Genomic DNA, 17,915 nt, shown 5'->3' with positions numbered 1-17,915 from the left:
TGCATGTAGGCACCCTGTGGTCTTCCTACTGCCCCTCTCCCAGAGAACAAGCCTTTCTTTGCTTCCCTGTGTATTCTTGCATGGCCACCTTGGGCCTTTGCCTTGTCTTTGGGGTGGCCAGGTAGGACCAGGAATGAATAATGCAAAAGCTCGGGCCCTGGGCAATGGCAAAGCGTGGCTCCCTCCCTGATCCTTCTAGGGAGCATGCACTGCCATGTCCTGAGAGGGAGGAGAGACAGAGAAGAGACATGGGGGGGGGGACAGAGACGAGGAGGGAGAGAGAGAGGAGAGGGGGGAGACAGGAGAGGGAGACAGAAGAGAGATGGAGGGGACAGAGACAAAGTAAAGGGAGAGACAGGAAGGAGGGGGAAGAGGAGAGGGAGACAGAGAGAAGAGACATGGTGGGGACAGAGAGAGAGCCGGGGAGTGAGGAAAGAGAGAAGAGAAGGGAAAGAGGAAGGGGAGGAGAGAGGGAGGGGAGAGGGGGAGCAGCAGTTGTCAGTGCAGGAACCAGGCGCTAGAAGCCTGCCCACCTTGTGCCTCTCGGGTACCTGTGCTATGACTACATGAGCGCGTTTCCACCCAGATGAGCGGTGGTTTGTGGACACTCGGCTCCTTGATTTACTGAATTTAATTTTCATCCCATCACTGGCGCGTGTGACTGGTTGTGCTGATGGTCCATGCCTCCATGAGGCCATGACCCCACGGTCCACTTTTCATGACCTGTGGTGGCCAGGCCATGGGCACGGTTATAGAACAGGACTCTCCGACCTTTCCCTGGCAGTCTGTTTGGAGAAACCATGGGAGGGGCGCCTTCTTGAATGATGTTATTAAAGTAGGTAGGATTCCCAAGGAAACCCCATCCCTGGTGGGAGGGGTTGTCCCCAGGTTTCCCTTATGATCAGCAGCCTGTCTGGAGCTTAGCCCCCAGCCTCCCCTCTCCTGGGTCCTTGGCAGGAGATGTTACCCCCTCCCTATTCCAAATGGCTGCCAGCAGCTACCGCAAGACCCTGGGTGGGACCACCTGTCAAATAGCTCTGGCCATGCCCCTCAGAGGGAGGGGACAGCCAGGTTAGCGGAAGGGGAACAGAATGAAGGTAGGACTGGGTGTGTGCTGACCCCTTGGCCCTCATCCTGCCTGTCCGAGGTTTAGGGAAGGAGAACCGTGCATATAGTGGATGGTCCCCTGTCTGTTATATCTTTATTACTGGTCCCCAGTGAGTGGACATTTTGAGTCACCTCTGATGCCCAGCCCCCTTCTAAGGCATAGAAGGGAGAGTTTGTCCTTGACTTTTCCATGACTAGAATACTCAGTTCTCCCCAGCATGCAGAGAACTTGCTGGATCATTTATCTAGGCAGTCACTCGGTGAGCATTTACTGAGCATCTGCTGTGTGCTGGGCCCAAGCCCTGGGGATGCCAAGAAAGATGGAGGGTATCTGCCTGTCTAATGGGGAAGACAACATGTAAACCTTGGTGTGGGATCAGTAACAAGGAGTCTCAAAAGTGGGGCACTAGAAGGCTCCAGAAAGCCTGGCTTCCCGTACGTTGAAGGCGGTATTCTAGCTGCAAAGGGGAGATGAGGGCTGCCATGCAGGCCTGGGGAAGTGCCTGGGAGCCAGGGACATGTGTGCAGAAGAGAGATGAGTAGGCGTCGGGGCCTCTGGGAATGGCCCCCGAGTCTGGCAGGCAGGCAGGCGGTTCACGTGCCACTCCCCGCAGGGGCTGTGTGTCTGCTGTTTGTGCACAGCACTGCTCGAATCTGTTGTGTTCATTCATTCCTCATTTGTTTTCTTTTAGGACGCAATCTTGTCTTCCAGCGTGAAAGTTCCTCAGAGACCCACTATCCTCCCAGTCTGGCCATAGCGTGGAGGCCGGGCAGGCGCCCTGGCTGCTTGGCTCCTACACCGCGGGCGCACGTTCGCCACCTGGGTTCTGGGCTTGGGCTTCCAACGTAAAGTCATAGCTCTGGGCAAAGCTTTGAAGGATAGTGGGTCTTTGTGTGGCTCTCACTGCTGCTCCCTCTGGTGTCCTCTGTTGTTGCTCCTCCCTTCATGTCTACCCCAGCAGGTCACTGACTGGCTAGCCTCTTGAGTCTCCCTGCCTCCCCAGGCGGGAAGCTCAACGCACAAAGACCCACTATCTGCCCACATTCTGCTTGCTCTTTTGTATGGGCTGTGACGGCTGCGCTTTCCTTTTCCTTGAGTGTTAGTGGCCAGCGTCTTACTTTTAAATGTTTGGGCTGGGCTGGGAGGAGCAGAGGAATGTGACTGGGGGAAGGGTGTGGGCCCTGTCCTCACCTCCTTCCTTCTCACCCCCTGAGCTAAGCCTGCCTGAGTGCCCCCTTGTGGGTGGGCATCAGTGACTGTCCGAGCTAGTGGCTTTTACCCCTCACGGCTGTCCTGAGAGCGTGATCAACAGTGGCAGGGCATTGTGCAAGGGTGAGGCTTCACCTCCCAGCTCAGCCTCAGTTTCCTTGTCTATAAAGTGACAGGGCTAGGCTAGGTGACCTCTGAGGCCCCTTCCAGGCCGTCGTACTGACCCAATGCAGGCATCCATCAACCTCCTGGTGGCTTTAGGTGTTCTAGGCCAGGAGGTCACGAGTGGCAGCTGAGGCCTTCTGTTGCTTGAAAGTCCAATGTAGGGGGCAGCTAGGTGGCACAGTGGATAGAGCACCAGCCCTGGATTCAGGAGGACCTGAGTTCAAATTCAGCCTCAGACACTTGACACTTACTAGCTGTGTGACCCTGGGCAAGTCACTTAACCTTCATTGCCCCACCAAAAAAAAGAAAAAAGAAAGTCCAATGTAACACTTGATTGCTGGCTCAGATATTGATAGACATTTGAAAGCCAGCAGTTCCCAAGGGGTGGGTAGGAGGTGTGGGACATGGAGGGGGGCCTTGCTAATCGCACCTTAGTTCAGATCTCACGGTTTGCGCTGGAACGTGGGGAGTGGCTATTTGTTCGTGAGTGGGAGCACAGCATCCTTAGTTCAAATTACAGTGGACTTTCTGACCCTCAGAGTATCAAACTGTATTGGAAAGCCTAATAAATAATGTTTATGCAATTTTGTAATGTTTACAAATGATTGTGCAATCAACTCTGTATGAATGTCAAGGTTTTATCAGGAAGAGTGTCCATGGAATTGCAGAAGGGAAATGCCTTTTCCAAAGAAAAGTCCTCCCAGGCATTCTAAGCCGGCTCCTAAGCCTCTCTTGTGCAATAGTGACAGGATTGCAGACAAGACTTTAGCCAGTCCTCCTGGACACCCAAATCACAACTGTGCTGTACTTGAGAATGGCCTAACCTGGTGCCAGCTAAGCCCAGCCAGGGAGAACTCAGCTCCCTTAGAGTCTGGGCACCCTGGGGGAAACGGCAGTGGCCATGTAGCCAGAACTACTTGTTGGGGGAGATCCGCCTACCATCCCTGGAGGCTACTGGGAAGTAGGGGGATGGTCCTTAGGCCCCCTCTCTTTCCTCCATTCCAAAGTCGTCTTTGAAGCAGACCTGCTCTAGAGTTCAGACAGCTGCTCAGCTTCTGGGGACCTTAGCAGTCGGGGCAGGAGCTGAGGTTCAGGATTTGACAGGCCTCTTCTTGTCTTCCTGGCCATAGACTTGGCCTTCTGGAATCTTGGCTACTAAATGGTTTTAGGGCGGGTTTTTTATAGCCAGAATCTTGGGGCTTCTCCATCAGTAAACCTGGAGAGTTGAAAAGGATTATGAAGTAGAGAAAAGCCCCCAGCCACCTGGCAGTCCTCCCTCCATTCCCCTTTCTCCTGAGGTCTGGAGCCTCCATCCCAGCTCAGACAGAATCTGGAGGGCAGCAGGGGCAGGCAGAGTAGGCACAACTTCCATCCTCTCTTCTGGGGCTTCACCTTCACAGTGATGCTCAGCGTGGATGGTGGGGATGTCTTTGACATGCTGCTCATCCCTTAAAATACCTGCTGAGCCTGGGAGCGAGCCGCTGGTAGGCAGAAACGCCTGCCTCCTCCTGGCCCAGAGCTGTTTGCCAAGTTATTGAAGGGTGGTTCTTAGCCGAGTTTTAAATACTTGTAAATAGGAATCTCTAACAGAAAATCCAGAAGCTCTCCCTCATGGGGTGGGATGGGGGGCCTTCAGGAATGCTGCTCTTGCACTGCTGTGATGTCCTACATTATTGGATTGTTGCCAAGCACGGTTGGGTGCCATCAGAGGCTGGCGTCTTGTTTGTGGGGATTGCGCAAACGCTGGGCATGCTTGGGCATGAGGTCATTTGTTTTCTTTGGATTTCTCCTAACTGTCAAATAACTATGCAAGTGTGTTAATTAAAGGGACACAAACCAGATGATTTGTGTGTGTGTTTCTTTGGAAGTTTCCTTGAGAGAGAACTCCTTGGTTCAGTCTTTGGTTCTGAAGACAGCCCCAGCCCACGGGGCTCTCAGCCTCTCCCCACTCGGGGTGTGCAGAAACAGATTTTTTTTTGGTCTGTTGCCAGAAATTTTTTTCTAAGTGACAAGGCTTGGCATCCTGTCAACTACAGCCCTGATCGGTGACTTTGGGAAGAGGAGGGGGAAAGGTCCTTCGCCTTTGGTAGTTCAACAGAAAGGAGAGAACACAGCCCAGGGCGGGGATGAGCCGCTTCTATGTGAAGACTTACCCTGCCCTCTTCAGAAGACCATGAAGGTCTGCGGGCTGGTGCGTCTATGCACAGCGCCCAGGATAGGCAGGGGGAGGCACTTGGAAGGACCACACCTGGTTAATACGATGATGATGCCCAAGCCCTGTTCTGGGAACCCTGGTGTTCTTGAGAAATTGTACAGCTGGTGGCCTTTTCCCTTGCAAAACACTAAATATGAGAGTGTGATTGTGTCAGATATACATGCAGGAAGCCGGCAGCACAAGGATGGGTCTCCTCAGTTTGGCTTCTCCACTTTCTGTTCTCCTGGGGACCCCTGGAGCAACTCTTGGCTTGGCTAGGGTAGGGTCTGTCATGTGGCCCGACAAGTTTGGGAAATGCTGCTTCTGAGGCAAACAGAAGCAGACAGTCTCTGAAAGCCCGACATGTAGCCCCTCCCCTTGGGATGGGGGCCCACTGAGTGCCCACAGATAGTATAGACTCAGTGGCTTCCAGAGCGTCTCCTCCTCATTTAAAACTTGACTCCGTGTGACCTCTGGCCTGGACTCTGCTAGCTCTCCACCCACCTGCCAGATGATGATATGTTCTGAATGCTTAGGATAAAACCCAGACTCCTATCAGACATGGAAGGGCCTTCGAAGCCATGCTTGAGTCTAACCTCACAGTCTCCCTTACCTTCTCTGCCAGCTCACAGCAGCTTGCAGACAGTGTTGCATCTCCTGCTCTTGTGCCCTCCCCACCACCACCCCCCAGCCTGGAATGCTGTGCCTCTGCACATCTGCTTCTTGGGGTCCTCCTCTGACCGCGTCCACCTTTGTGCCTGGTCCCCTCAGGTAGTGCTCTCGCCTCACCCCAGTAGCTTTGTCTTTTCTCTTTGCTGGTCTGTGTTCTAGAAGAAGGGGCACTACTAGAGGTCCAAGCATGTTTCTTACTTCTGCCTTTTATCCCCAGTGCCTAGCATAGAGCCAGGAACTGGGCGGTCCTTTCTTGATGTGGTCAGAAAGCCCGGCTTTCTGGGAAAGCCTGGCTCAGGGGATCTGAGCCTTTTCTGTGTCCTCAGAATTGTGCTTTTAAATATCTAAAATAATGTTTGTACAGAGAAGTTCTCAGACCCCGAGAAGGTCTCGACCCAGATAAATGGATAGGCAGGTTGTTCTTAGACTCACCTGTCATGACTTAAAGGAGAGACACCTAAAATAGCAGGCACTAGGCCCCATGGGTACAGGTCCCAAACTGGAGTCTGCTTCATGGCCACCCTGGGACTCCTCCCTTGTCTCCTGAGCCTTTCACAGTGACCTCTCCATCCTTTGATCTTGTCGTCCGCCCCAGGGGTATCTGCCTCAGACAGACAGAGGAAGGAGGTGCCTATTTCTGAGCATCTCCTCTTTTCTCCATCCTTTATCCAGGATGCCCTCCATGGAGCTGCCAAATGGAGAGTGCTGAAGGACACCTCCAGCCACACCACGGCTCTGCCCTGCCCCAGCTCTAGAAGCAATTCTTCGCTGGGCATAGAAAGCCCACACAGGCTGGTCCCTGGCCTCTGGGTGGATCCATCATACACTGTGTGACCACTGTGCTTTCTCCCAGCTGTGAGGTCCCATAGCTTAGGGAGCTGGCCAGCAGGGGCCTAGAAGGGCCCCTCTCGTTTTAGTTTCTGTGGCGTCCCTTAGGAAAGGGTAACCTTAGTAGTTCCCTTGAGCACCTCATATCAAGCAGCATAGGAGAAGACAAGGTAAAGGAGATAGACAAAGGAGTCCTCAGACATCAGGGGGTCTCCGCAAAGACCATAAAAAGGCCAGACTCTTAGACCCTCGGCCACACTGACCACTGGCTTACTGTCTAGAGCAGGGGGTGAAAGGCAGGGCAGATGGGTGGAGAACTTGAGCAGCCAAACAGAGGGGGGGTAGCAGGCCTTCCCTGGTATTGATGGAGTTAAGGGGGTGACGCAGCCAGATGTGCTCTTCAGGAGAATCTCCTGGATGCCTTAGAGGTATCGCTGAGCCTTGATAGAATGAGACTCTGGCCAAGGGGACAGACAAGATGGCACTGTCCATTGAAGTCTTGTTGTCATGTAAGGAAGTCCCAAGAATCAGAGCAGTCAGTGAGGCAGAATATACAGAATGGATTTCAGCATTGGGGTACATAGCAGGTGAGCTGACAGGAGTGGGTTTGAGCAGCAGACATTGGCTGGAACGTGCTTGTTCTCACTCTGCCTGTCTCTCCCTCTGTGTCTCTTTGTCACTCTGGCTCTCTGTCACTGCTTCTGTCTTTCTCTGTCACTCATGCTCTCCATCTCTCTTTGTGCCTCTCTGTCTCTCTGTTATTGTCTCTGTCTTTCTCTGTCTCTTTCTCTCTGTGACAGTCATCTTTCATTCTGACACTCTCTCTCTTTCTCTGTCACTCTGTCTTTCCCTCCACCTGCCCCCCCCCCTTTCTCTCTCTGCCAATAACAGAACAGCTAATTGCTTCCTGTCTTGGTTTCAAGATCATTTCATCCTTCAAGAGGTGGAGGAACTAATGAAAACCAACTCTGTTTGTCATTAGCCCAGAGGCTGGCCAACAAAAGTGACATAAGGATTGACAGATCTGCATGCATTCTTTTTTTTTTTTTAATTTTTCTCAATTACATGTAAAGATATTTTTTGAGATCCAAATTTTTCTCCCACCCTCTCTTCCCTCCCCACTCCCGAGGCCAGCAAGCAATTTGATATAGGTTATACATTACTATCATGTTAAACATATTTCCACATTAATCAGAACAAAAGGAAAAAAAACACAAGAAAGAATAAACAAGAACAATAACCAAAAAAAAAAACCAACAAAAGTGAAGATAGTATGCTTCAGTCTGCATTCAGACTCCTGAATGTAGAGAGCATTTTCCACCATAAGTCTTTTGGCATTGTCTTGGATCATTGTATTGCTGGGAAGAGTTAAATCTATCACAATTGATCTTGTCAAAATGTCGTTGATCCTGTGTACAGTGTTCTCTTCTTGGTTCTGCTCATTTCACTCAGCATCAATTTATGTAAGTCCAGGTTTTTCTGAAATCCATCTGCTTATCATTCCTTACAGCACAATAGTATTCTATTACATTCATATACCACAATTTGTTTAGCCATTCCCCAATTGATGGGCAGGTATCATCTTAATTTCTAATTCTCTTCTACCACAAAAAGAGCAGCTATAAGTATTTGTGTACATGTGGGTCCTTTTCCCTTTTTTTATGATCTCTTTGGGATACAAACCTAGTAGTGGTATTGCTGGGTCAAAGCATAGGCACAGTTTTAAAGCCTTTTAGGCATGGTTCCAAATTGCTCTCTAGAATGGTTGGATAAATTTACAGCTCCACCAACAGTGCATTAGTGTTCCAGTTTTCCCACATCTCCAACATTTATCATTTCCCTTTTTTGTCATATTAGCCAATTGGATAGGTGTGAGGTGGTACCTCAGATTAGTTTTAATTTGCATTTCTCTAATCAGTGGTGATTGAGAACATTTTTTCATATGGCTGTAGATAGCTTTAATTTCTTCATCTGAAAACTGCCTGTTCCTATCCTTGAACCATTTTTCAATTGGGAAATGACTTGTATTCTTGTATATTTGATTCAGTTCTCTCTATATTTTAGATATGAGGCCTTTATCAGAAACACCGTCTGTGGGGCAGCTAGATGGCGCAGTGGTTAAAGCACCAGCCCTGGATTCAGGAGTACCTGAGTTCAAATCCAGCCTCAGACACTTGACACTTACTAGCTGTGTGACCCTGGGCAAGTCACTTAAACCCCATTCATTGGCTGCCAAAAAAACAAAAACAGAAACACCGTCTGTAAAGATTATTTCCCCGCTTTCTGCTTTCCTTCTAATCTTGGTTGCATTGGCTTTGTTTGTGCAAAACCTTTTTGATTTAAGGTAGTCAGAATGATCCACTCTGCATTTCATAATGTTCTCTGTCTCCTCTTTGGTCATCAGTTCTTCCCCTCTCCAGTCTGCATTCTTTCTTTGCTCATCCCTAACTGTTCTCTCTGCCCAGAAGAGCATCCCTAACCTGTGGCAGACCCCTACTCAATGTGTGACTCTGGTAAAGTTCCTTAATCCTCCCTATGCCTCAGCTTTCTTATCTATAAAATGGGGATCAGATTGGCATGAAAAGGAGGCAGTAAGAGAATTCTAGTTCAAGCTGAGCTTGTGCTCCTTTTGAGTGGGCCCAAGTGGTGGGCCGGGGCCATGTCATTGCTGGCCTTTAGCAGTGTGACATTATACATGCGCATACCTACACGCAGATGCATGTCCTTGAAATCAGGATTCTAATTCATAGCTTGTGGACTCCCTCTGTGCACCAGCAGCTCTGTCCTTAACTCTGTCCTGCTTAAATGGGGCTGAGAAGGCAATGGGAGATCGGGGGGAGGGAGAGCGAGAGAGAAGAGGGAAGGAGGGAGAGAGGGAGGGCACGTGCCTCGAAATGAGGAAGGTCTGTGAAATTCAAGTTACTTGTGACCCGTCCTGGCTTTGTGGGCCTGCTCTGCAGGACATAGGTGGAGTCAGTCAGCTTCGAAAGAAGGAGTTTCCTCTTTGAAGTTGAACACTCCCCACCCCCGCCCATGAAGTTACCGGTCCAGCCTGGGTGTTTCCAGCCCGGGCATTGCTCTTGGAGTGATGGAGTCTGAAGCTTGCTAGATGTCAGGACAGAGGTGGGACAATGACACAATGGCCGAAGCCAAGCCAATGGAAGGCCACTCTGGGGCCCTGGCAGTCCTCGAGTGAGCCCAGGGGAGGGGGACTGGTTGGAGGCCACAGCTTGCTGCATACGCAGTGTCACCCACTTCCAGGAAGGAGCTGGTCACCTTGTGTCCTCTTCATTAGCCATACCCCACCTGGAATAGGTCAGACAGCAGCTAGAATGGGGAAGGGTCTGAAAATGCCGTGGAAGTAATGTGGGAGCAGGGAATAGGATAGCTGGAGAGTAGAGAACTGGGACTAGTGGAGCAGAACCTTGGGGACCCCTGAATCAGGATCCTGACTGAGAAGGGATCAGAATCCCACTGTGGGGAGCAGCGTCATGAAAAGCCAGGGAGGGAGCCAGGCTGACTCACCGGGACGAGTCTAGAGGGAGTGGCCTGGGAGAGTGCCGTGCATGGGACTGATCAGAAGGATCCTGCAAGGGATCCATGCGGAGCGGTCTCCGTCACGTGGCAGGGACTGGGAGGGGAGCAAGTGGAGGCAAGTGGCTTGTGAGAGACAGAGAGGCCATGGAGGTTTCTGGAAAAGAGGGGAAAACAGGCTTACTGGTGCATTGTGGGAGGAGTGTCCTGGAAAGCAGCTGGGACCGATACCCGCCCCCATGCTCTGGCATGGACTGCCGTCTATACTGAACCACTGAGAGCAGCCAGCCCTTCATGTGGTGGTCAGTCACCAACACCTGGGCACCGAGTGTCTGCTCGTGGGCCAGTAACTTAGCACAGTGGATCCTTGATGGACACAGCCCAATGCAGAGCAAACTAGTCTGCATGGGGAGAACCATGTGCCCAGAACAACCATCATGAGACATCCAGTGTGAATGTCAGAACTGTCAGCCACCCTCAGCCCCAGAGGTGGGGGAAACCACGTGCATGGGCTTTGCATGGCGTGTGTGTGTGTGTGTGTGTGTGTGTGTGTGTGTGTGTGTGTGTCTGTGAGAGAGCACCAATTTGGTGGAATTTCTGTTTGCATTTTCTTTAAAAAAAAAATAACATCTTGTCCTAAGGAATGGCTTTCTGGGAGACAGCGGGAGAGGGATAAAGGGGCAATAAATGTGAGCGGCCTGGGTATGTTTGAAGGCAGCAGGAGACAGACCAGTAGAAAATCAAAGGTCATGTGAGGAGGAGGGATGCTCAAAGGGACAAGCTTCTAGAGAAGAAAAGGGGGCCATCCAAACCCTTCCTGAGGCACCCCCTCCCTCCGCCCTCTCTTCTGCTCTCCTCTTCATCTCCCGTCACTCAGGGTCCTCGTGCCTCACATGAAGAGGTGGCCCTCTCCGAGAGATCCACATCCCTCCTCTCTCCCTCTCTCTGTGTCTCTCTCTCTATCTCTTTCTCTGTCTCTCTCTGTCTCTGTCTCTCTCTCTGTGTCTCTCTCTGTCACTCTGTGTCTCTCTCTGTCTCTGTGTCTCTCTCTCTGTCTCTGTGTATGTGTCTCTCTCTCTGTCTCTGTGTGTGTGTGTCTCTTTCTCTGTCTGTGTGTGTGTGTGTCTCTGTCTCTGTGTGTGTCTCTTTCTCTGTCTCTCTCTCTCTGTCTCTGTGTGTGTGTCTCTTTCTCTGTCTCTCTCTGTCTCTCTCTCTGTCTCTCTCTTTGTCTCTCTCTCTGTCTGTGTGTGTCTCTCTGTCTCTGTGTGTGTGTCTCTGTCTCTCTCTCTCTGTCTCTCTGTCTCTCTCTCTGTCTCTGTGTGTGTGTCTCTTTCTCTGTCTCTTTCTCTGTCTCTCTCTCTGTCTCTGTGTGTGTGTCTCTTTGTCTCTCTGTGTCTCTCTCTGTGTCTCTCTGTCTCTCTCTGTCTCTGTGTGTGTGTCTCTCTGTCTCTCTCTCTCTCTGTCTCTGTGTGTGTGTCTCTTTCTCTGTCTCTTTCTCTGTCTCTCTCTCTGTCTCTGTCTCTCTGTCTCTCTCTCTGTCTCTCTCTGTGTCTCTCTGTCTCTGTCTCTCTATCTCTGTCTCTCTTTCTCTGTCTCTCTGTCTCTCTGTCTCTGTGTGTGTGTCTTTCTCTGTCTCTTTCTCTGTGTCTCTCTGTCTCTGTCTCTGTCTCTCTCTCTCTCTCTCTCTCTCTCTCTCTCTCTCTCTCTCTCTGTGTCTTCTGTCTGTCTTTCCCTCCCTCCTTCCCCCTTTCCCCACCTGTCTGTCTTTATCTCTTTCTCTGTGTGTATCTATCTTTATCTCCTTTCTCATAACCTGCCCCCCTCATACCTTCCCAGGCTTCTTACCCCTTATGTTCCCCTATCATATACTCTTGGATCCAGTGACCCCAGCCTCCTGGCTGTCCCGTGAATAAGACAGTCCTCCAGGCTCTGGGCATTTTCTCTGGCCATCCCCAGGCCTGGAATGCCCTCCCTCCTCCTCTCCAACTACTGAGCTCCCTGGCTTGTTTTTAAGGCTCCCAACGACAATGCCAGCTCCTTCAGGAAGCCTTTTTTGCCCCCTCCCCCAATACGAGTGCCTGCTGGTCTTTCAGTCTTGTTTGGATAAGGATGTTCACATGGCATCTTCCCCCTAAGACTGTGAGCTCTTGGAGAGCAGGGATGGCTTGCTGTTCTTTGTATCTTGGGCATTTTATTGAGCGGGTGCAGCAACTGGGTCTACACAAAGTCATTTGAGAGAGAGAGAACATGGCAGCGAGTTCAAGGCATGGTTGTCCAGCAGGCCAGTCTGGCTGGCACATGGGCATGAAGGGAAGTGATGTGTAGAGCAGGGTGGGGGTGTAGGTGGCTACGGTTCCCATTGCTAGGCCCGGACATTTTGTTTTCGCCTGGCCACAGCAGAAAACTGCCGCAGAGTTCTTGCCAGAGGACTGCTGTGGTCAGTGAGATCCGTGCCTTCCCAAAGTGATTCTGCCAGCCGTACATCAGCTAATAGCAGTGGTCATTGGGTGAGGCCAGGATGTCAGTCTAGGTGGAGATTGTATCAGCTCAGCCAAGGGGAGATTAGAACCAGGTGGTGCCAGTGAGCCTCCAGATAGGGAGGGCCAGCAGAGATGTGGGGGACTTACAGCCTTTCAGAGAAAAGCCGAGGGGGGGCATGCCCCTCTGCCCTCCACCTTTCCTCACCAGGATGGTCTGGGAGTGGCCGGGCCGGCTCAGCTGCTGAGTACGCTGATGCTGGACCTGACTGTGTGTGTGTGTCCTTTGTTCAGGGTGTTCTGATCTCCAGAGCCTGGACACCATGGCCCCAATGGAGAGGAAGAGGCAGGGCTACATTCATGAGCTGATCCGGACTGAGGAGAGGTACATGGACGACCTGCAGCTGGTCACTGAGGTGAGGTCCTGCCGCCTGTGCAGCAGGGAAGGTGGGCCGGGTTGGTGAAAGCAGGCGGAGGGGCACTCAGGGGTCTGGGGGGGCCACCCTGACAGCCTGGTCAGGCAGGCAAGCAGCATTCAGGGGCTTAAAGTCAAAGTGAGTAAGAAGGCCCTGCCCTCAGAGAGCTTACCTTCTGGGCCAGCTTCTCTTCCTCCTCTGCTCTGACAGATCTGGCCTGCCTCTCTCCTAAGGCATGGGTCACAGACACCCCACCCCCACCCTGTGCTGAGGGTCCTGGCCCCAGAGCTTCTACCCGTCATCTCACTATCTCATCAAAGAAGGTGGGCAGAGGGAGATAAAAGGGGCAGAAAAGGGAGACTAATGAAAGAGAGGCTGAGCACAGGCTCCTGCTGCTGCCTTGGGGCCCACTATTCCAGCCCAGCCCCAGCCAGACACACCAGCCTGCATGGTACAGGAAGGACCACGGAGGGAGCGAGAGCACAAACATGAGACTGGCACCTCCACCTCATCAGGGCACCCAAGTGACGTGTAAGGAGCAAGGACAGCAAGAAGCGAAGAACAGAGAAAAATGGAGGCTGACCCCGGCTAGGGCAGCCAGTGCCAGGGCAGCCGCTCTGGGCTCAGAGAGCCTGCTCTCACGTCTCCCCTCACCTGGCGCTGGCTGCCCCTTCACCCCTTGGCCTCAGTTCTGTCCCTGGCAAAAGGAGAAGCCCGTTCAACCCGGGTGCAGACGCTCACTAGTCGTGTGACCCTGGGCAAGTCACTTCACCGCTGCCTGCCTCTGTTTCCTGAGGTGTAAAATGGGAATAAGAACCGCCCCTCCCTGACAGGGAGATGATCCCCGTAGAGCGTTTGGCACGGTGTCTGACCCAGTGTCGTCACTGCTATTATTACTGCTGGTGACCTCTGTGGCACCGTGGGCTCCAGGCTATGATCCCACCCTCTCCTCTTCTGGCCCTACGCCCACCCCAAGCAGGCCTGGAGCCTTGTAATAGCTGCTGGGGGCTGGGGGGGTCCCTCCCTCTCCAGTGACTTCTCTGAGTCTGAGTTCTGGCCAGGCCCCTCCTCCACTGAGTAAAGCCCTTGGGCTCCATGTTAACCTGCAGGTGACGAAGGGAAATTAGAATGGGGCGGCCGAAGGGAGCTCCAGCACATGAGAGCTGGCGGGGTTGTGGCAAGACTGGGTCGCCTCCACCCTACGCCCTTCCACGTGGTCTGGGCAGGGCTGGGCTGCATGTGCTGAGAAGGATGCCAGCCTCTTCTCCTTGGCATTCAGGGCTCCACAGACCTCCCTTCTGAGTGTCTGCCCACCCCGCTCCTGGCCCATCTCTAGTCCCTCACACTGACCATCCCAATGCCCGGACTGCTCGCTCCCTTTTCTTCTGACATCCCCAACCATCTTTGAGACTCAGACCAAGCCTCACCTTGGGGCTGGATGGGAACAAGCATTTATATAGCACCTACTGTGTGCCAGGGCTTTATAGGAGGCTCTTGCATATACCTCTTTATGGATGCATCTCTCCAGTTAGAAGAGAAGTCATCGAGGGCAGGGTGTCCTGAGCATTGAATAGCAGCTGGTGGGGAGCCTGACCCATGGACGGGAGCCCCCAGAGGACCTCAGAGCTAGAGGGGAATGGAAGGGCGTGGAGCCCTAGCTGAAGAGAAATGGCCTTGTGTGCTGCTTGGAAAGCGCCCTCCCGGGGGCTAGGCCAGCTGCCCCCCTCCCTAGTCCTGGCCCAGCCTGACCCTCTTCCCCAAGACAGCCCGTCAGAGGAGGTGCTCATCCTCGGCCTTTGGCCGGCTCTGCCCCCGACGCTGGACCTGTCAGTCGAGAGTCCTTGTCACGCTCTTGCTGTGACTCATTTCAGTGGCCTGATGGTGGGCTGGCTCTCTGGGTCGCCAGCACTGACCACCTCCACTCTAGTCCCGTCCAGCACCCGGGAAGCTGGCATTTTGTACCCGAGAGTGATCCGGAGTATTCTGCAAGCCCGCCCTGCTGCCTCCCTCCTGACAGCCTACTGTGTGCCAGGCAGCCTCGGAGAGTTTTCCTCCACGAGGAACATTTGCATAGAGGCCAAACTCATCAAAGCAAAGGGAGACCAGAGTCATTTCCAGTGCCGGGAGCTGGGAGCCGGCAGGTGGCCTTGAAGGAAGCTCTATGGGGCCCTAGATTCCCTCCCATGAGGGTGCCACCCCACCCCCATCCCCTTCCTCAAGAATCCCTTGTTCCTCTCACTTGTGGCCTCCACGTTGGCCGTGGAAAATGGGCCTTGGTTGTCTCCCAGAACTCCTGGGCGTGTTCCCTCCCATTGTGCTTATTCTCTAGACAAAGGTACAGACATAGACAGAGCTCTCTCTACACACGTGTGTGTGCAGGCAGGTTTCTGCTTCTCCACCCCAACAAATCTGAAGCCTTGTGTCAAACTGGTCCCATGAGCCTTCTCCGAGCCTCCTCAGGCTGGGCCCTCTCTCTCCCTTAATGCCTGTCGCAGAAATCCCAGGCCTTGCCTCAGCCAGCCCTCCCCATTGCAAAGGCGTGTGCCCTGGGAGCTGGGACCTGGCCTGGGAGCATCCTTGGCCTTCAGGGCCCACAGGCGGGCGCTCCCCGCCATGCTCCCCTGCCGGCTGCTCCTCTGTGGGGCGTTCTGTTTCTGCTCTCCAGCCTCTTGACCAAGGGCCACGTTTCCCCTTTGCCGCTTCAGACCCTCTCCCGCCTTGAAGCCCCACATGGTGGCCTCCATTGGGCACCTCGTTCTCAAGGAGAGCAGTCACTCCAGACAGGAGCTTCCCTGTCTGCCTTCTTGGAGAATGTCCTCCCGTGCCCCTGCGTCACCACTCGGTCATCACTCCTGCTGCTCGCTGTCCCTGTAACATGGGGGGAGCAGCATCCCATCTCTCCCAGGCAGGGTCCCATGGGAGAATCCCATGGAAGAATGTTTGGCCTGGCACACAGTAAGTGCTTCACACATGCTTGTGTGTGGTCCTGCCCTGGCTGGCTGGTCCAGAGGTGCACCTCTCTCTGTAGTTTAGGAAAGCAGCACTAGCCTTGACGTGGTATCCAGAAGACCTAGGTTCAAATCCTGCCTGGGTGATGCTGGGCTTCCTTCTCTGTGCCTGAGGACCTTGGGCCTATGTCCCTCTGACCACTCCATCTCTGTTCCCCCGGCCATCTGAGGTTCTGTGTCCAGGGCCAGAGTCAGGGCAGGCTCCAAGATGCCAGCCAGAGCCTGCTCGGGCCAACGGGCTTCTCGCTGTTGGGGAGTTTAGGTATTCCAGAAGCGAATGGCCGAGTCAGGCCGTCTGAGCGAAGGAGAAATGGCCTTGATCTTTGTGAACTGGAAGGAGATCATTATGTCCAACACAAAGCTCCTCAAGTGAGTGGACCTAGTCCCCCAGCCCCCCTGCCCCCTGAGGGTCCTTCACCCCCCCACTTTTCTCAGAGGGTCCCCCAGCCCTAGCCCCCCTGCCCTCTGAGGGTCCCCAGCCCTGCTCCCACTGCCCTCTGAGGGTTCCCAGCCCCCCTGCCCTCTGAGGGTCCTTCACCCCCCACTTTTCTCAGAGGATCCCCAGCCCTGCTCCCACTGCCTTCTAAGGGTCTCCAGCAGCCATACCCCCAGAGATCTGAGGACCCAGGGTAGGCCCCGCCCCCCCCCCCCCCCCGCCCAGGGTATCCCCAGACAGCAGGACCAGAGGTCAAGTCTGCAAAGACACCTGTAGGTGTCATGTGCACCTGAGCTGGGGGCGTGGGGGTTGAAAACACTGGAGAGTGGCTGCAAAGTCAGGGGATGACTCATCCCGTGTGTGTGTGTGTGTGTGTGTGTGTGTGTGAGTGTGTGCATTCATGTGAGTGTAAGGTGTGTGCATGTGTGAGGTGTGTGTCTGCATATGTGTGAGGGGTGTGTGTGATATGTGCATGTGTGAGGTGTGTATGACTGAAATGTGTGTGAGAGATTGTGCTTGTGTGTGTGTGCATGTGTGAGGTGTGTGCATATGTGTGAGGGGGGTGTGTGATGTGTGCATGTGTGAGGTGTGTACGACTGAGATGTGTGTGAGATTGTGCTTGTGTGTGCGTGCATGTGTGAGATGTGTGTGAGGTGTATGAGTGTGTAAGTGTGTGAGAGACATCCCCCAAGCTTGACCAATATGGCCCCCCTCCCCGGAGCCAAGTGGAACAGCCGCCATAGAGTGAGGCCCTTGTCCTTTTCTTCGCTGTCCCAGAGTCGCCACGCTTATTCCTTCCCGCGATGGGCTCCTCTCTTCTCGTTCTTCCTGGGGGTTTGTCCAGGTTCACTTTACTCAGAACCTGGGGAGAATGGATGGGGAAGAAATAGCCTGAATGCCCCAGGGTCCAGAGAGGAAGTCCTTCTGAGTGACCAGCAAGGGGCAGGGCAGAGTGGGACGGGATAAGCATTTACTAAGCACCTGCTGCATGCCAGGCACACTGCACCTCTCTCATGGGAGGGTGGGCGGTCGGTGCTGTTACAGGAGACCCATTTTTCAAATGGCACTGACACAGACAGAGGTGAAGTAAGAAGTGTCTCTGGCTGGATTTGAACCTGGATCTTCCTGACTCAAAGCCCACCTGAATAATAAGTAGAAATGTGAAGCCTTGAGCATCTTCCACCCCCACCCCCCAAATCTGGTCATTGTATTTGGGTGGTCCCTTTACCCCTTAGATCAAATACAAAATCCCCTGTTTGCTTTTGCCCTGTCTCCTCTTCCCTTTCTGTCACCTGACGCCCTCTGCTCTACCTCTGGGCATTTCCCCTGGCTGTACCCCATGCCTGGGGTGCCCTCTCTCCTGGCTTCCCTGGCCAGTCCCAGCCCTTCTTCGCGCTGTTGGTGAGATCCTGTTTACTTCGTCTGTCATATGCGTACACAGGTGAGCTCCTCAAAGCCAGAGCCTGGCACACAGTTGGTGTCTAATCAGTGCACGTGGGTGTGGGTCAGCCAAGAACGCTGGTCATTAGGAGAGGCTGTGCTTCGGTCAGACCACAGCCACCATACTGTGGACACTAAGAAGGCCCCAGGCCTTACCTATGTGTGTAGCCTCCAAGTCAGGTAAGATGGGAGAGATTCACCTTGTCCTACTTGGCCCCAGAGGGCAGACTGAGGTGATCCCTCCAGTGTGGCACAGGCTGCTCCCCACCCCCATTGCAGGTCTTCCTGTTGGGCAGCTAACCCTTGGGGGACTGATTCTTGTTCAGGCTTGGAGCCCCCTTTGCCCTTTGGAATACCTGAGACCCTTCCCTCACATGCAGCCTTCATTGCTAGGGTCTCCACAAGTGCTAGAGTGTGTATGTATGTAT

At 53.3% G+C, this 17,915-nt stretch overlaps 1 protein-coding gene across 6 annotated transcripts in view; it reads left to right on the top strand.

Annotated features, from left to right (window-relative positions):
• ITSN2 (intersectin 2) overlaps positions 1–17,915 on the top strand; it is a 109,905-nt gene that overhangs the window by 77,705 nt on the left and 14,285 nt on the right. For 3 of the 6 annotated variants that reach the window (XM_043985646.1, XM_043985645.1, XM_043985647.1), the window contains 2 exons: positions 12,482–12,603; positions 15,874–15,980. In XM_043985646.1, the coding sequence (XP_043841581.1) occupies positions 12,482–12,603; positions 15,874–15,980 (229 nt within the window). Of the gene's footprint in view, positions 1–1,799; positions 4,324–12,481; positions 12,604–13,118; positions 13,374–15,873; positions 15,981–17,915 lie in introns of those variants that run through there. The other 3 variants (XM_043985648.1, XM_043985649.1, XM_043985650.1) reach the window with 3 other exon arrangements.

The sequence above is a fragment of the Dromiciops gliroides genome, chromosome 2 (assembly GCF_019393635.1).
Source record: "Dromiciops gliroides isolate mDroGli1 chromosome 2, mDroGli1.pri, whole genome shotgun sequence".
Taxonomy (NCBI): domain Eukaryota; kingdom Metazoa; phylum Chordata; class Mammalia; order Microbiotheria; family Microbiotheriidae; genus Dromiciops; species Dromiciops gliroides.
This window is presented reverse-complemented; position numbering and strand designations above follow the sequence as displayed.